The sequence below is a fragment of the Toxorhynchites rutilus genome, chromosome 2 (assembly GCF_029784135.1).
Source record: "Toxorhynchites rutilus septentrionalis strain SRP chromosome 2, ASM2978413v1, whole genome shotgun sequence".
Taxonomy (NCBI): Eukaryota; Metazoa; Arthropoda; class Insecta; order Diptera; family Culicidae; genus Toxorhynchites; species Toxorhynchites rutilus.
This window is the reverse complement of record NC_073745.1, coordinates 174,484,240-174,499,562: the sequence shown is the minus strand read 5'-3', so window position 1 is coordinate 174,499,562 and position 15,323 is coordinate 174,484,240. Positions and strand designations below refer to the sequence as shown.

Here is a 15,323-nt window from a genome sequence, read left to right as displayed (position 1 = left end):
CAAGCACACGAAAGAGCCTAGAGGCGAGTGAACTGAAAAGTTTAAACCCTCTTAAAGCCAAAAAGAAGAAAAAGAACACACGAAAGTAGGGGGAGCTTTTGTTCCCACCGAAATGTGTTCCCTAATAGAGATTTCTAAACCAAGGTGCCTGGAGAAATCGGTATTTCAAATTCATGCAAGTCGGGGGTATTTTTGTTCCGACTGGAATGTGTTTCCCTAACACAGACTTCAAATCCATGAAGCGTGGGGAAATCGGCATTGCGAATTCATACAAATCGGGGGTATTTTTGTTCCGATTGAAATGTGTTTCCCTAACGCAGACTTCAAAACCGAGGTTTCTGGGGAAATCGGCTCTGCAAATAAATGCAAACTGCGAGTACTTTTGTCCTCGCTTGCCTTTGTGCAGAGTGGAATATGTCTGTCCTAACATGATCTTCTAAATTTAGGAACCTGGGAAAATCGTGCAGCCACTAGAAGCGAATGAACTTCCCAGTTTCAAGCAAATTCGAGATTCGAGAAGTATGTACACTTTTGGGATGTAAACTTCAGAGGGAAATGTAAAATAAAATAATCGTTTGATAATTTTTTTTTGTCTTTATTGGAAAGATTTTCAGCCTTAGGCTGGTTCATCAAACGTTTGATAATTCTTCCGTACATATATTTTGTTCTAGTCATCATACCAAACGTAAAAGGTCCGTCATTAAATTTACTTGTAACGAAGAACAATCAATCACAATAAATGAATTGACTTTACACGGCATTTGTTCATTTTTTTCACTCACAGAGCAAATATATTGAACTCAATTGAATTTGGAAACTGTTCAATCAAGAATTTAATCAATACAAACGAATGATTGCTAAGCTAAGGTAGTTCCACGTGAACCTTGCGGTTATATCATAGATATAACCCACTAATTTTTTTTTACTCATTTTATTTTCTAGTTTTTAGTATATTATATGTTTCATTAGAATATTTCTCTACAATAAAGGAATTGTACTGTATTCTATCAGTCAAAAAATTTCATTAGATACCGATTTTGAGTGGATTGCAGAAAATACATAGTGTGTTCTCCAAGTCAAGTTCGTTGGTTTGATACACATATCTCAATCAACCTTTTTTTTTGAAATGATATGGAATCAGCTATTTTGCAGCGGCGGCCAAATTAGATTTTTCAAGATAAGCAGTTTTAAAATTACAGCAGATATAAAGGTATTTTATAAATTCGGTCAGATTTCTCTACAATAAAGGCATTGTACTGTATTCTATCAGTCAAAAAATTTCATTTGATACCGATTTTGAGTGGATTGCAGAAAATACATAGTGTGTTCTCCAAGTCAAGTTCGTTGGTTTGATACACATATCTCAATCAACCTTTTTTTTGAGATGATATGGAATCAGCTATTTTGCAGCGCCGGCCAAATTGGATTTTTCAACATAAGCAGTTTTAAAATGACAGCAGAGATAAAGGTATTTTATAAATTCGGTCAGTTCCTATTGGTAAAATTTCTATTAATGTGGGGCAATCCTACAGATATACAAACATACATACGAACAGTTCAAGCTAAATAAAACCGTTTAATAAAGTAATTTGCTATTCTGTGATTGCGGCCATCTTGGATTTTAATTTTTCACGATCTACTGTGATCTACTATTCAAGCCCTTTCATTTGATACCCATATTGATGGTGTTTTGACATAATATGTAGTCCGCCATTTGGTAGAATTTTGATGGATTTGCATTTTTCATAAATTACCGTGTTCTACTAGTCAAGCCCTTCCATTTGATACCCATAATAATAGGGTTTTTAGAAAATATGTAGTCCGCCATTTTGTAGTGGCAGCCATCTTCGATTTACATTTATCATAAATAACCGTATTCTGCTACTCAAGCCCTTTCATTTGATACCCATATTGATGGGGTTTTGGAAAACCCACATTGATGAGGTTTTGAGGAAGAAAGGGATCCGCCATTTTGTAGTGGCCGCCATCTTGGATTTTAAAGATCATGAAATACGCAGTTTTGTAATGACTACAGAGATAAAAGTGTGTCCCAAATTTCAGATCAATCGGTCAACAGGAAGGGGGTCAAATTCCTATTAATGTGGGTCAGCGCTACAGACAAACATACAAACATACAAACATACAAACAGATTACAGGGCAAGATAAATAAAACCGTTTCATAATAACGATTCCGCTTAGAAACTATGAGGGTTTTATTTGTTTTTCCAATAATTTTCAAGTCTATAAATATCTTCGCATATTTTCGAATATCTTAAAAATAGAGACATGTAAAGACAATGTAAAGATTTGGCATTCCTGATTCGAGCGTAAATTCTGTTTTTGACGTTTCGAGGGATGCGAGTGCGAGTAAACTCAAAAAACTTTGAAGTAGCTCGCACGCCGAATCACACATGACACTAACTGGCATGATGTGTTCACACGGAGTACATGTACTGCAGTAACTGACTGAAAATACGGCCTCACTTTAGTAATACTTTCTATTCACCTTGGTGTACAGTTCGTGCCGTCGCAGTTCTGCGAGTTCCGCAGCTCCTCATTCCAATTGAACCTTTGCTTCTCCGCATTTCACACGACCGTTCACCAATCCGGTATCTTCTCAACTGCCCCGAGTCTCCTTCCCTCGTCCAGCATATCCGTTCTCCTTTTGCTTGTGTGAGTGTTGCCTACGTTTAGCACTTCGCTGCTTTAGTACTACAAAACTCTCCACATACACCGTTAATATAATTCACTCAGAGTAACATAATATGGTTACGCATTTTAATATTTGTCTCATCACAACATCCCTCTCCTTGTCCAACGAAAATTTAGAACAGTCGTTTCATTATACAACACATTTTTTTTCTTTAAATGTTATGAGCGTGTATGCTATTTTTCTCTTTTTTCAACTCGTTTTTTTTTCATGCGCAGATTAAATTTTAATCATATCATCATATTATTCTATGATCGTGTTCAACTTCAGTCATCGGCCAAAGTTATATTTTGTACCCATTAGGTGATTTTAAATATTCGTGTTTTGCGTCAAATTAGCGAATCACCGTGGAAACTCGACGGAGAGCGATAATTGTTTTGTTTACTTGTAGTATTCGCGTTTTTCACCGAGGTTTTCGGATCGTTTTTAGGATGCCGATGTACCGGGTGGTTTCACCAGGCTAAGGTTAACCGGTACGCGGATTTAGAGCATCACCAGCAAGACTACAATCTTCACCACAATCAACAGACGATTCCTGTGGAAAACAGCCGGCGAAGATGTGTGGACCCACAGAAAGTAGAGTACCTATTCCAGGCAGGCAACGATGGTGAAGAGAACTTCGTGGGATGCTAAAGCACACCCGGGCCGGGAGTCGAGCTTGTCTCGACAACAGATTGTCCCCCCCCATGCGTAAGGGTGATGGGGTTTATCCCAGCTTGCTTTAGTTTTTTGACGTAGGACTACGTCTTTCATTTCTATACCGGGGTGTAAAATCAAAGTTTCGAAAACGAAAGCGTTACACCGGAGACCGAGATTTTGAGCGTTAATAGCTCCTAAACAACTGAACGAAATGGTATGATAAACACTTCATTCGAAAGATAAAATGTTTACGCGTTCTATATTTGTTACTTTCTGATCCAAAAACTTGTTTCAATAGTCTTAAATTTGCTTTCAAAACAGGCTATTGAAATCACCAATCGGTATATAAGCGAGCGCCGCTCGGAAATCCACTCAGTTCTAATTGAACAGCGATTGAAGCATGTTGTCGCTGTTGTGGTGAAGCTCTTCGTTTATCATGAAAGCGCGGATGAACGGTGTCACCAAGAGCCTGTTTGTGCACCCTAGGCCAGAAGGGAATCCATCAGGAGGAGAGTGATGCCACAAACGTTTCCCCGGGAAGACATCGCTACACACACATACACGCGCGGAATTCTTTCCGTTTGGATGCCATTTAGCATTGAGAAAGTTCCGGAAAGATCTAATCTTTTCTGGAAAATAATCTGCCAGTTCCTCTGGGAATTTAAAAATACATTCATGTGAAAGAGTTTATTTGAATGTTTTCTATCCATGTAACACTGTGACCAAATACATTTGGTTTTGTGATTTTTCAATCAATCGCAATTAACAGGATAGCTTCAGAAGATTATTCTTCCCCATCAGTAGGATATTTCCGTATCCAATATTGTATGCGCCCGCAATCGATTATTGCTCAGTCGCCGAAAGTTCCGAGCTCAGAGAGTTCATTCCCCTCTAGTTTGCCTTCTAAATTGCCATCGTAAACCACATCTTCTCTCGATTCAATCACACACAAAAAGCATACTTAAGCGATATCCTGGTGGTGAGACACATTCATTCTTTGTGTGGACACCGACTGGACAACATCGTTGCTGGACGAGCTGGACGGCGAGGGATCGAGTGCCTTTCTCAAGGCAAGAGGGTGGAGGTGGTAGCGCTGGAGTAAATAGAGTAGAGTTTTCAAAGGGCCTTTCTCAAGGCTAGAGACGAATGAACTGCAAAAGTTTAAAGTCTCTATAATACAAGACCTTCCTTTTTTGAGACACATTCATTTTTCGTGAGGACATCGACAAGACAACATCGTTGCCTAACGTGCTGGAGGAGGTGAACGGCGAAGGATCGACACATACACGCGCAGAATTCTTTCCGTTTGGATGCCATTCAGCATCGTGAACGTTCCGGAAAGATCTAATCATTGCTGGAAAATGATCTGCCAGTTCCTCTGGGAATTTAAAAATACATTCATGTGAAAGAGTTTATTTGAATGTTTTCTATCCATGTAACACTGTGACCAAATATTTTTCAATCAAGTACTATTAACAGGTGGTTATCGAGTTAGTATTAACCACTGGTGGCTTCTAGTATCGAGGAAAATGTGGAAATATCTAATCGTTACTGAAAATAATCTGCTAGTTCCTCTTGGAATTTAAAAATACATTCATGTGAAAAAGTTTATTTGAATGTTTTCTATCCATGTAACACTGTGACCAAATATGTTTCAATCAAGTGCTATTAACAGATTGGTCTCGAATTAGCATTAACCACTGGTGGGCTTCCAGTATCGAGGAAAATGTAGAAATATCTAATCGTTACTGAAAATAATCTGCCAGTTCCTCTGGGAATTTAAAAATACATTCATGTGAAAGAGTTTATTTGAATGTTTTCTATCCATGTAACACTGTGACCAAATACATTTGGTTTTGTGATTTTTCAATCAATCGCAATTAACAGGATAGCTTCAGAAGATTATTCTTCCCCATCAGTAGGATATTTCCGTATCCAATATTGTATGCGCCCGCAATCGATTATTGCTCAGTCGCCGAAAGTTCCGAGCTCAGAGAGTTCATTCCCCTCTAGTTTGCCTTCCAAATTGCCATCGTAAACCACACCTTCTCTCGATTCAATCACACACAAAAAGCATACTTAAGCGATATTCTGGTGGTGAGACACATTCTTTTTTCGTGAGGACATCGACAAGACAACATCGTTGCCTAACGTGCTGGAGGAGGTGGACGGCGAAGGATCGACACATACACGCGCAGAATTCTTTCCGTTTGGATGCCATTCAGCATCGAGAAAGTTCCGGAAAGATCTAATCATTGCTGGAAAATAATCTGCCAGTTCCTCTGGGAATTCAAAAATACATTCATGTGAAAGAGTTTATTTGAATGTTTTCTATCCGTGTAACACTGTGACCAAATATTTTTCAATCAAGTACTATTAACAGGTGGTTATCGAGTTAGTATTAACCACTGGTGGGCTTCCAGTATCTAATATCTAATCGTTGCTGGAAAATAATCTGCCAGTTCCCCTTGGAATTGAAAATTACATTCAAGCGAAAGAGTTTATTTTAATGTTTTCTATCCATAAAATATCCATATAATACATTTGGGTTTGTGATTTGTCAAACGTACCGACCAAAACGGGCAACCAGAGCAGCAGCGAAATAGAATGAAGCACGATTGGAAAGGAAAAAGAAAAAAATGAACGAAACATTGGTCGCAATCACACACATGCGTAATTCTCGAGCCAGCCAGTCAGCTTAAAAATCCCCGCTCCGCTGCCGTAACGATCATTTTTTGTGTGGACACCGACTGGACAACATCGTTGCTGGACGGGCTGGACGGCGAGGGATCGAGTGCCTTTCTCAAGGCAAGAGGGCGGAGGTGGTAGCGCTGGAGTAGAATAGAGTAGAGTTTTCAAGGGGCCTTTCCCAAGGCTAGAGACGAATGAACTGCAAAAGTTTAAAGTCTCTATAATACAATACCTTCCTTCCTTCCGTAACGATCATTCTCATTCAAACCGTACACCACATCGGTTCGCATCACAACACATCAACAAACCAACCCAAGCAGCCATGTCTGGACATGGTAAAGGAGGAAAAGTGAAGGGAAAGGCAAAATCCCGCTCGAACCGTGTTGGTCTGGAGTTCCCCGCAAGGGTAGCTAGGCCGAGAGCGTTAGTACCAGTGCACCAGTCCACCTAGCCGGCGTTATATAGTTTCAGCCGCCGAAGTGATCGAGTTAGCTGGCTCGCGACGATAAGAAAACCCGCATTCGGAACAGAACACATTCAGTTCGGTGGACATCAAGACAACAGGCAGTTGCAGCGAGTGGCGAGTGGCAAACGCAATCGCAAAACGGCAGCATGTAGCAGAAGAAAATTTTTTGTTCTTTATACAATCTGCTTTGGTGGCAAATCCAGAACAAGACGACATCGAGGGCTTTCGAAATGGTTTTTTTCAAAACCACGAGTACTAAGTTTTCTAAATTGGAACCATTCCATAAAACACGGCGCTTATCAGGGCCATTAAACCTTTCAAAAAAGAGTTTACGAAATACAGTTCAATGCTTTCTAAAATAATATCCAAAATAATAATAAAACACAAATTGATTTTTTCATAATTTGTTTGTCAGGATCTGATGAGTATGTGAATTTGGCAGTTGTTCTGAGCTTATTGATAGTTGGGGACTTTCCTGATTATTCAATTTTCACCAATTCTTAAATTGTGTACAGTAATTTACAATTAGTTCGACATTTAGCTAATTGGACGGACATGTAATGCGACATATTTAGTTGGACATTTTTGTAAACATAGAGATCCAAATTATGACCCCACATTGAAAGTCGACACTGTACCACTGTTCACAAAGCTGGATGGGAAGAAATTTTCCAACTGTAAAAGCTGTGGCGAGTGGCAACAAATCGCTAAACAGGAAGGTTCAGCCGAACAAGATGGGGATATCGAGTGTTAACAAAACAATAAACTCTTTAGATTGAACATAATTTTGTGATCCTGAAAAGGACCCTTTTTAGTCTGCATGTGAATCCAACGAGCGAACAAATCGTAATGAATGTATTTTTTTGCCATCGCTGCCTTTTAACGCTCATTCGTTCGTCTCGTTGGACTCGCCCCTTTGGCTAAGTCTGCCGATTTGTCTCTATCCTGTGAGTGTGTACCGCTAGAGTATAAAACACGCGGACCCCAAAAAATATCTTATTTTCTTTCAAACCGTAAACCCGTGTGGTTCATTCATTACGATTTGTTCGCTCGTTGGATTCACATGCAGGCTAAAAAGGGTCCTTTTCAGGATCACAAAATTATCATTCATTCGGCGACATTCATCCTGATCAGACGTATTGGATAAAAGCTCCTGCAGTGGTGGAACATATCTTTTCACAGCCTTTCTTCAGGCTAGTGTTTCATTCAGTGTTAGTAGTCAACGTTTAAAACAAAACACATCGTTTGAATTTGTTCGGTTATCGAAGTAAAGCGCGCGAGTGAGAATATGGGTGGAAAGAGGAAGAAAAAGAGTATCACCCCCAACGATTCGATGAATAGCCCTGATGAGAAGAAGGGCAAACGAAACAGCATTGAAACGGTCCGTCCGGTTTCACAAAACGGCAGCGTCGATCAATCACATCACAACAGCAATCGATTTGCGATACTGGCTGATGCAGAGGAGGACTTAGCATCAATTCATACAACGGCGACATCAGCAACTAACAAAATTAATCACGGCGAAGGAGCATCGGCGAATCTAACCTCTACGAAGCAAAAGCTTCCACCGCTAGTAGTGGTTTCAATCCCACTGGATAAGCTTAAGCGGACGATGCAAGCGATCGACGTTTTTGCATTGTATCACATTACAAGAATGGGCATAAAAATAATCACCTCATCCCGCGAAAACTATAATAAAGCGAAAACGTACCTGACAAAGGCTAGCGTGCCATTTTTCACGCATGACGTTGCATCAGAAAAACCTTTCAAAGCTGTGATCAGAGGTCTACCATCCATGGATATCGAGGAAATAGTAGCTGAGCTTCGGGAAAAATTTAAGCTGCAGCCATTAGCGGTTTTCCCCATCAACCGTAAAAACCAGGATATACGATATCGGGATTATCTATATTTGGTGCATTTTGCTAAAGGGAGTGTAACACTACGCGCATTGCAAGCTATTAATACGATCAGCGAGTGCATCGTCAGGTGGGAAGCGTATAAAGGACCAATTGGAAGCGTGACACAGTGTATGCGTTGCCTCAACTTCGGACATGGCACCCGCAACTGCAGCATGAAGCCAAAATGCAACATCTGTTCACAACTCCATCTCTCCGAGCAATGTCCTCTGAAAGGAAAAGGCTACTATAAATGTGCCAACTGTGGTGGCGACCACATGTCGTCAGACAATATATGCACTAAACGAGAGGAGTATCGTCGTATCCGTATGGAAGCTGCTAAACGTAACCAGCCTATCCAGCGTAAGAAAAAGCAAGCAGTAAACATCGATCTCAATAATTTTCCCGAGCTTCAGCCACCACGGCTGGGGCTAGTGCCAAATCTAGTGCCCTTGCCATTACCTGGTCAGCAACAAAAGCGTACCTCTCCTCCAGCCGGCCCTCCTCCTGGATTCAATTCACATCAGCCCGCAGTTGGCACAAAACATTGGCCTTCCGAAACAAATCAACAAGATCCCCGATCATTTGTGGACCATCCCTCGGATCAGCTAGTGGAGACATTAACCAATTTAGCAACCCTCGTTTCAGAGATGCAAAAAATGATGATGCAAATGATGCAGCAATTTGCTAAGATCATTCACCCGAATAATTAATTGGAATGCCTGCTCTCTGGCTACCAAAAAGCTGGAGTTAATCGATTTTCTAAAAGCAAACCGAATTGACGTCGCGTTTCTCACTGAAACCCACCTCAAACCGATTATAAGTTTCAGTCTTCCAAATCATGCCGTCTACAGACTGGACCGATATGGAGCAGCAAAAGGTGGTGTAGCCATTGCAGTACGAAAAGGACTTGAGTTCAAAACATTACCTGACTTTTGTCTATCTGTCATCGAAGCCGTCGGAATTGAGTTGTCAACACCAGAGGGGCCTGTCACTATGATTGCCATCTACTACCCGGCTCAATGTAAATACTCTAACGGAAGTGCAACACGTTTCAAAAATGACATTCAGAGACTCACTCGACGGTGTGGAAAGTTCATCATCTCCGGCGATATCAATGCCCGCCATTCAACGTGGGGCAATATGAGGAACAACAAAAATGGAACGCTACTCGCCGAGGACCTTCAAAGTGGACATTATGTGATCCTTCATCCTGATACTCCAACTTATTACTCTTCAATCGGAACCGGATCTACGCTTGATATTTCACTTACTAACATCATCGACCGCTGCTCCAGACCCTGTGTGTTAACAGACATGTCATCTGATCATCTTCCGGTGGTTTTCGAGTTGAGTCATAACAGCCATCAGCGACAACAGTATCTCAGGAGAAACTACCATAGGGCGAACTGGCCTCAGCTTCAGCGATTTGTCGAGGAACGAATTGATGAAAATCCGAATCTTGAAACTTCTGAGGACATCGACAGGGTGCTGCGGGCACTTTCACACAACATCAGTGAGGCGGAAAACCGATGCATCCCGACTTCATCTGTATCTAGTAAGTTCATTACATTGGATACTGAAACTAAACGTATTATATCGCTGAGAAATTGCATTAGACGTCATTTTCAAAGAAGTAGAGATTTAACGAGTAAAATTATTTTCAAAAAATTGAATAGAATAATAGCAGCTAGAGTAGTACAGTTCAAAAACAAACAATTTAATAAGGATCTCAAAAATACACCAAACTATTCAAGGCCCTTCTGGCGTCTTACCAAAGTACTGAAAAGCAAACCAAAACCTGTACCACCTCTTAGAATTGAAAACAATCTGTATCTCACATCTTTCGAAAAAGCAAATGTTATATCTCACCAATTTAGGGCATCGCATGAATTGGGTCAAAGCATTCCTAGTCCGATGGATGCGACGGTTTCGCAATGTATCTCTGACCTATCCAACGTTCCAAATGTACTTCCGACGAGTCAGAAGGTCACGGTAAATGAAATCGCTCAAACCATCAAAAGCACGCGCAATATGAAGGCTCCTGGTTTTGATGGACATTTCAACATTATGCTAAAGAACCTTGGGCCCAAATCACATGTTCTCTTGACGAAAGTCTTCAATCGCTGTTTAGAGATAAGTTATTTTCCATCATCCTGGAAGATATCTAAGGTAGTGCCCATTCTGAAACCGGGAAAAGATCCCACCAGCCCGGTAAACTACCGTCCAATCAGCCTCCTCTCTTCAACAAGTAAGCTCTTCGAAAGAATTTTATACACCAGACTTCTCCGATACACTGAAGAGAATAATATCTACCTGGATGAACAATTTGGCTTTAGGCGTGGGCACTCCACAGTGCATCAACTACAGAGAGTCACCAATCTCATCAAGCGATCGAGAGATGTATCAAAAACCACAGTACTAGCACTGATGGACATACAAAAGGCATTTGATAATGTCTGGCACGATGGCCTTACATACAAACTTTCTAGCTTCAACTTTCCCATGTATATAGTGAAAATAATATCCAACTATCTTCAAGATAGAACCTCGATGGTTTGTGTTGCTGGTGCTCTCTCTGAGCCGTATAGTGTTGTTGCTGGTGTCCCTCAAGGCAGTATATTGGGACCGATACTTTACAGTATGTATACGTCTGACATTCCTCCATTGCCTAGAGGTGGCAAGATATCATTATTTGCAGATGATTCTGCAATAAGTTACAGCGGACGAAGCATATGTGCTCTTGTGTCCAGGCTCCAAATCGGAATTAATGCCTATACTCAATACCTCAAAGAATGGAAAATTCAGATAAATGCATCCAAAACACAAACTATAGTTTTTCCACACCGCAACACATATCGCTTGAAGCCGACCTCGAAGGTTAAGGTGTTGGATAGAGAAATTGAGTGGTCGTCTGAGGTTCGCTATCTTGGCATAATCCTAGATAGCATATTAATCTTCCGATCGCATATAAATGACCGTGCGAACAAAGCAATAATTATTCTCAAGAATCTCTACCCAATCATTGCTCGACGGTCCAAAACTTCCACTGCTAACAAATTAGCGATATTCAAGCAAATAGTTTCGCCCATGTTGGAATATGGTTCTCCAGTCTGGAAGAATTGCGCAAAAACACATTTAAAAAAGCTTCAAATTATTCAGAACAAATTCCTGAAAATAATTTTAAAACTTCCACGGCACACGCACACAGCAGAAGTACATCGGTTGGCAGGTTTTGACCCAATTGATAAAAGAATTGAATTATTTGAAAGAAGACATCGAATCAAAGCCCGAAATTCTGAATGGCAAACAATCAGGGATCTATATCCTTAGAAATCATAATATTTCATGTGTGAATCAATTTGTAAGTATTTGTACTTAGATATGTTAGAGTATTTTAGGTTCATTAGGTTAGTTTAGATTTAGTATATAATCTTAACTGAAACAGAGTAACATTATCTGTTCAAGCTACTACAGTATCCGATAGGAAAAGCTATTAATTGGTTTAGTAATACTTCATAGTAAGGTAAAGTTTGAAAAGCCTAGGCGGCGGAATCACTTAATTTGTGCTATAAAAATTGTTAATCAAACAAGAATAAATAAAAATGGAAAGGAAAAAAAAACCGCCAAAGTTTCTGCTCACTGCGAACAGCATCACATCATCGCAGAAGAGCAGAAAGGATGCAGGAAAAATACGCATGGCTGCAAAGACCAGGCCATCATCGACGCAGCCATAGTCGGCCAGGCGGTATATAACCAGCGGAACCTAAGTATGGCCTACATCGATTACAGGAAGGCTTATGACTCCATACCTCACTCGTTTCTCGTCCGGGTATTGGAGCTCTACAAGATTGATCCCGTCGTCGTTAGGTTCCTGCAGCATGCGATGAGGCAGTGGAGCACGTCTCTGCACCTCAGTGATGGGGAAAATGTGTTGCAGTCTAGAACGCTGCAGATAAAGAGGGGGATATTCCAAGGCGACTCTTTCAGCCCGCTTTGGTTTTGTCTGGCACTGAACCCCCTCAGTAGGACGCTCAATAGAAACGGTCATGGCTATAAAATAAGGTATGGCGACGGCGCCCACGAAGAAGTGACCCATACCTTCTACATGGATGATCTCAAGGTCTACGCTGATTCACGTCAGCGTCTGGCCGATTACACATTATCCGGTTTCTGCCGGACCGGTTTCAAAAAGCGCCGCTGGGTTTGGACGTAATACCGGATAACAATGTGAAAGAGTCCTCGCACTACACAAAACCGTACATCATTCACATACACATACATGCATTTATTTATATAGTGGAATGACAGGTAAACATTGCAAATATTTCAGCTACATGCAGCTGATTGCATATGGAAAAACCTGAAACCACAACTGCTGCGGCAACCACGAGCCTTACCAAATTTGTGTCCATTGGAGAGTACATTCGGCCGGGGTGTGGTACGCCAGGCCTCGCGTACACTACTCGCACATCAGAGCGGTGTTCTTATGATAAATAAACATGAAAAACCTACTGGATAAAAAACATGGCTGTAATAAACAGTATTACAAAAAAAAACTAACTTTAGTCCAGTTGCGGTGTACTTATCCACAAGCTAAGCTCTTTTATTTCCAAACATACACAACTAGCATGATTTATTTCACACGCTCTGTTGCCACATATTTTTTCAACAGTCTCAGAAATACGGTTAGAGAAAAGTGTACAATTTGATGAACCAATAATTATATCATTTCGTAACAAGCTGGGGGGGGGGGGCTACTTAATTATATGTGGTATGTGTTCAGTTCCTGTGATTATCCTTAGAATTTACCTACGAGAGAATATATGCTTATTCATCCATTCTAGACTGTCTATTTTATTCCACCATTGCAGTAATAATTCTTACGATTAAAATTACATAGTAATTTTCCTTCAAACACTATCTCACTATCTCTTCGTCCAGAAACGTGCTCAGCATACATATGTCGCAATTCCTGGTGCACGTACTCCTGGAGCAAGGGCAGCTTCTCGAACGCATTTCGCTTCAACGCACAGCTGTTATTAAGCGGATCCTGGGCGATGAATGACGAATCAGAAATGCCAACAACTGGGTGATTTCGCTCTATCTGAACCGATACTTTTGTGTCGGACAGGGGAACATAGATCGTGTTCCGGGTCAGGTCGAACTGTATGGAATACCGTATAAGAATTAAAAGAGAGAACTATTTTGGTGTGTTTAATTGAACAAAAACTGACCTTCACATTTAGCTGGATGAAGTCGCTCAAAATTTTGCCCTTGATGAACCAATTGGAAATTTGTTTCACATCCTTGATCTCGATCAATACTGATTTCGAATAAGGGAAGTTGTCTGTGAACAAAACAAAAACAGAGGTTAATCAAGAACTCGATAAATTTGTCGAAAGACACTACCCACCGTTAATAACACAATCCATGGCAATATACTCCATGATGCCCTCGTGCGCCTGTGACCATTGCTTCGCTTTGATCAGAAAGGTTCATTACTTAACTTGTTCCATAGCAGCGAAATAAAAATTTCGGCATCCATATCACTTGCGACTTCTGAATTGACTCAAACAAACAAACGTCAATATCACACACATACTAATACATGAGAGGAAAAATTGCCTGAATTGTACTAATACTAACAGACATGACAAACAACTGTCAAATCGCGTTGGGCGTTATGCTCCGCTTTTGGGAAATGATAGTGATAATGGATTTTCAGGTGCAATAAACACATATATAAAATAAAAAATTATGAATGAAAATTAACTTTTTCTTATAAAATATGTTTTTATGTAATAGAGTAGCACGTTTTTTGCAAGAGAGGAAATACCCCGGAACAATAATTATGTTTGATAGTGATTTTATATTACAATATTGAGTTTTAGTGAAAATATCAAGAAAATTATACAGAAATGATTAAACAAAAATCAGTACCGCAGGTTTTAAGAAATGAAATAAGTAATGAAATAAATTTTCATTAAAAATTTAAACAACTCAAAACTGTCTTAAGGTTTAATAATATTATAGAGAATGATTTGCTTTCCCAAACTGATGTCTCCACCAGACGTCGACACTATACTACTTTCATCGCGTATAATACTTGTCCGATCGCCGGACATGTAGTCGCAGTAGACGGCTGCATCACGGCGCCGTAAATAGGTTGGTACGGTTGAAATTTGCCATTTGGGTTTCAGACCGGTCCGGCAGAAACCGGATAATGTGTAATCGGCCTCTAGGTGTAGCTATCCGGGTTGTCGAAGACATAAGCAGGGACATCTGCATGGAGTTCGGCCTCGACAAGTGCCGCTGTGTCCATCTGCTGAAAGGGCAGCTTACCGAATCCGGAGGTTACGAGGTCTATGACGGCGAGTTCATAAGAGACATGGTTTGTGGCGAATCCTATAAATATCTTGGATTCCGACAGCTCACCGGGATTCGCCACTCCGACATCAAGACGGAGCTGCGAGACAAGTTCTTGAGTCGAGTGAACTGTGTCCTGAGGACTTTCCTCAACGCGGGGAACAAGGTACGCGCGATCAACACATTCGCGGTTCCCCTGCTGACCTTCAGTTTTGGTGTAGTCAAATGGAGCAAAACTGACCTAGAGGACCTTGAGAGGAGGATGAGGAAAGCATTCAAAGAGGCCGGAATGCACCATCCTCAATCGGCACTGGAGAGAGTTTCACTGCCACGCAAAGAAGGGGGACTTGGAATAGTCGACATATCTGCACTGTGTGTTGCCCAGGTACGACAACTGCGCGAGTACTTCGCAGAACCAAAACGCGCTATACCGGGCTGTCTGCGCCGCCGACAGAGGATACAGCGCTCTGCACTTGGCGCAAGCGGAGTACCAACTCAACTGCAATCTGCAGACAGTGGAGGAGAAGATTGCAGCTTGGAAGCAGAAGGCAG

The 15,323-nt window shown here is 40.9% G+C and overlaps 1 protein-coding gene across 1 annotated transcript; it reads right to left on the bottom strand.

The window, feature by feature from the left end:
- Nucleotides 1-12,984: 12,984 nt before the first annotated feature.
- On the bottom strand, nt 12,985-13,968 carry LOC129771099 (uncharacterized). Its single transcript, XM_055774421.1, has 3 exons — nt 13,819-13,968; nt 13,640-13,752; nt 12,985-13,569 (listed from the first exon to the last, which is right to left on the bottom strand). Exons 1-3 carry the CDS (start codon nt 13,850-13,852, stop codon nt 13,255-13,257), a joined length of 462 nt encoding a protein of 153 aa, XP_055630396.1. The 5' UTR covers nt 13,853-13,968; the 3' UTR covers nt 12,985-13,254.
- Between the last annotated feature and the right edge of the window lie 1,355 nt (nt 13,969-15,323).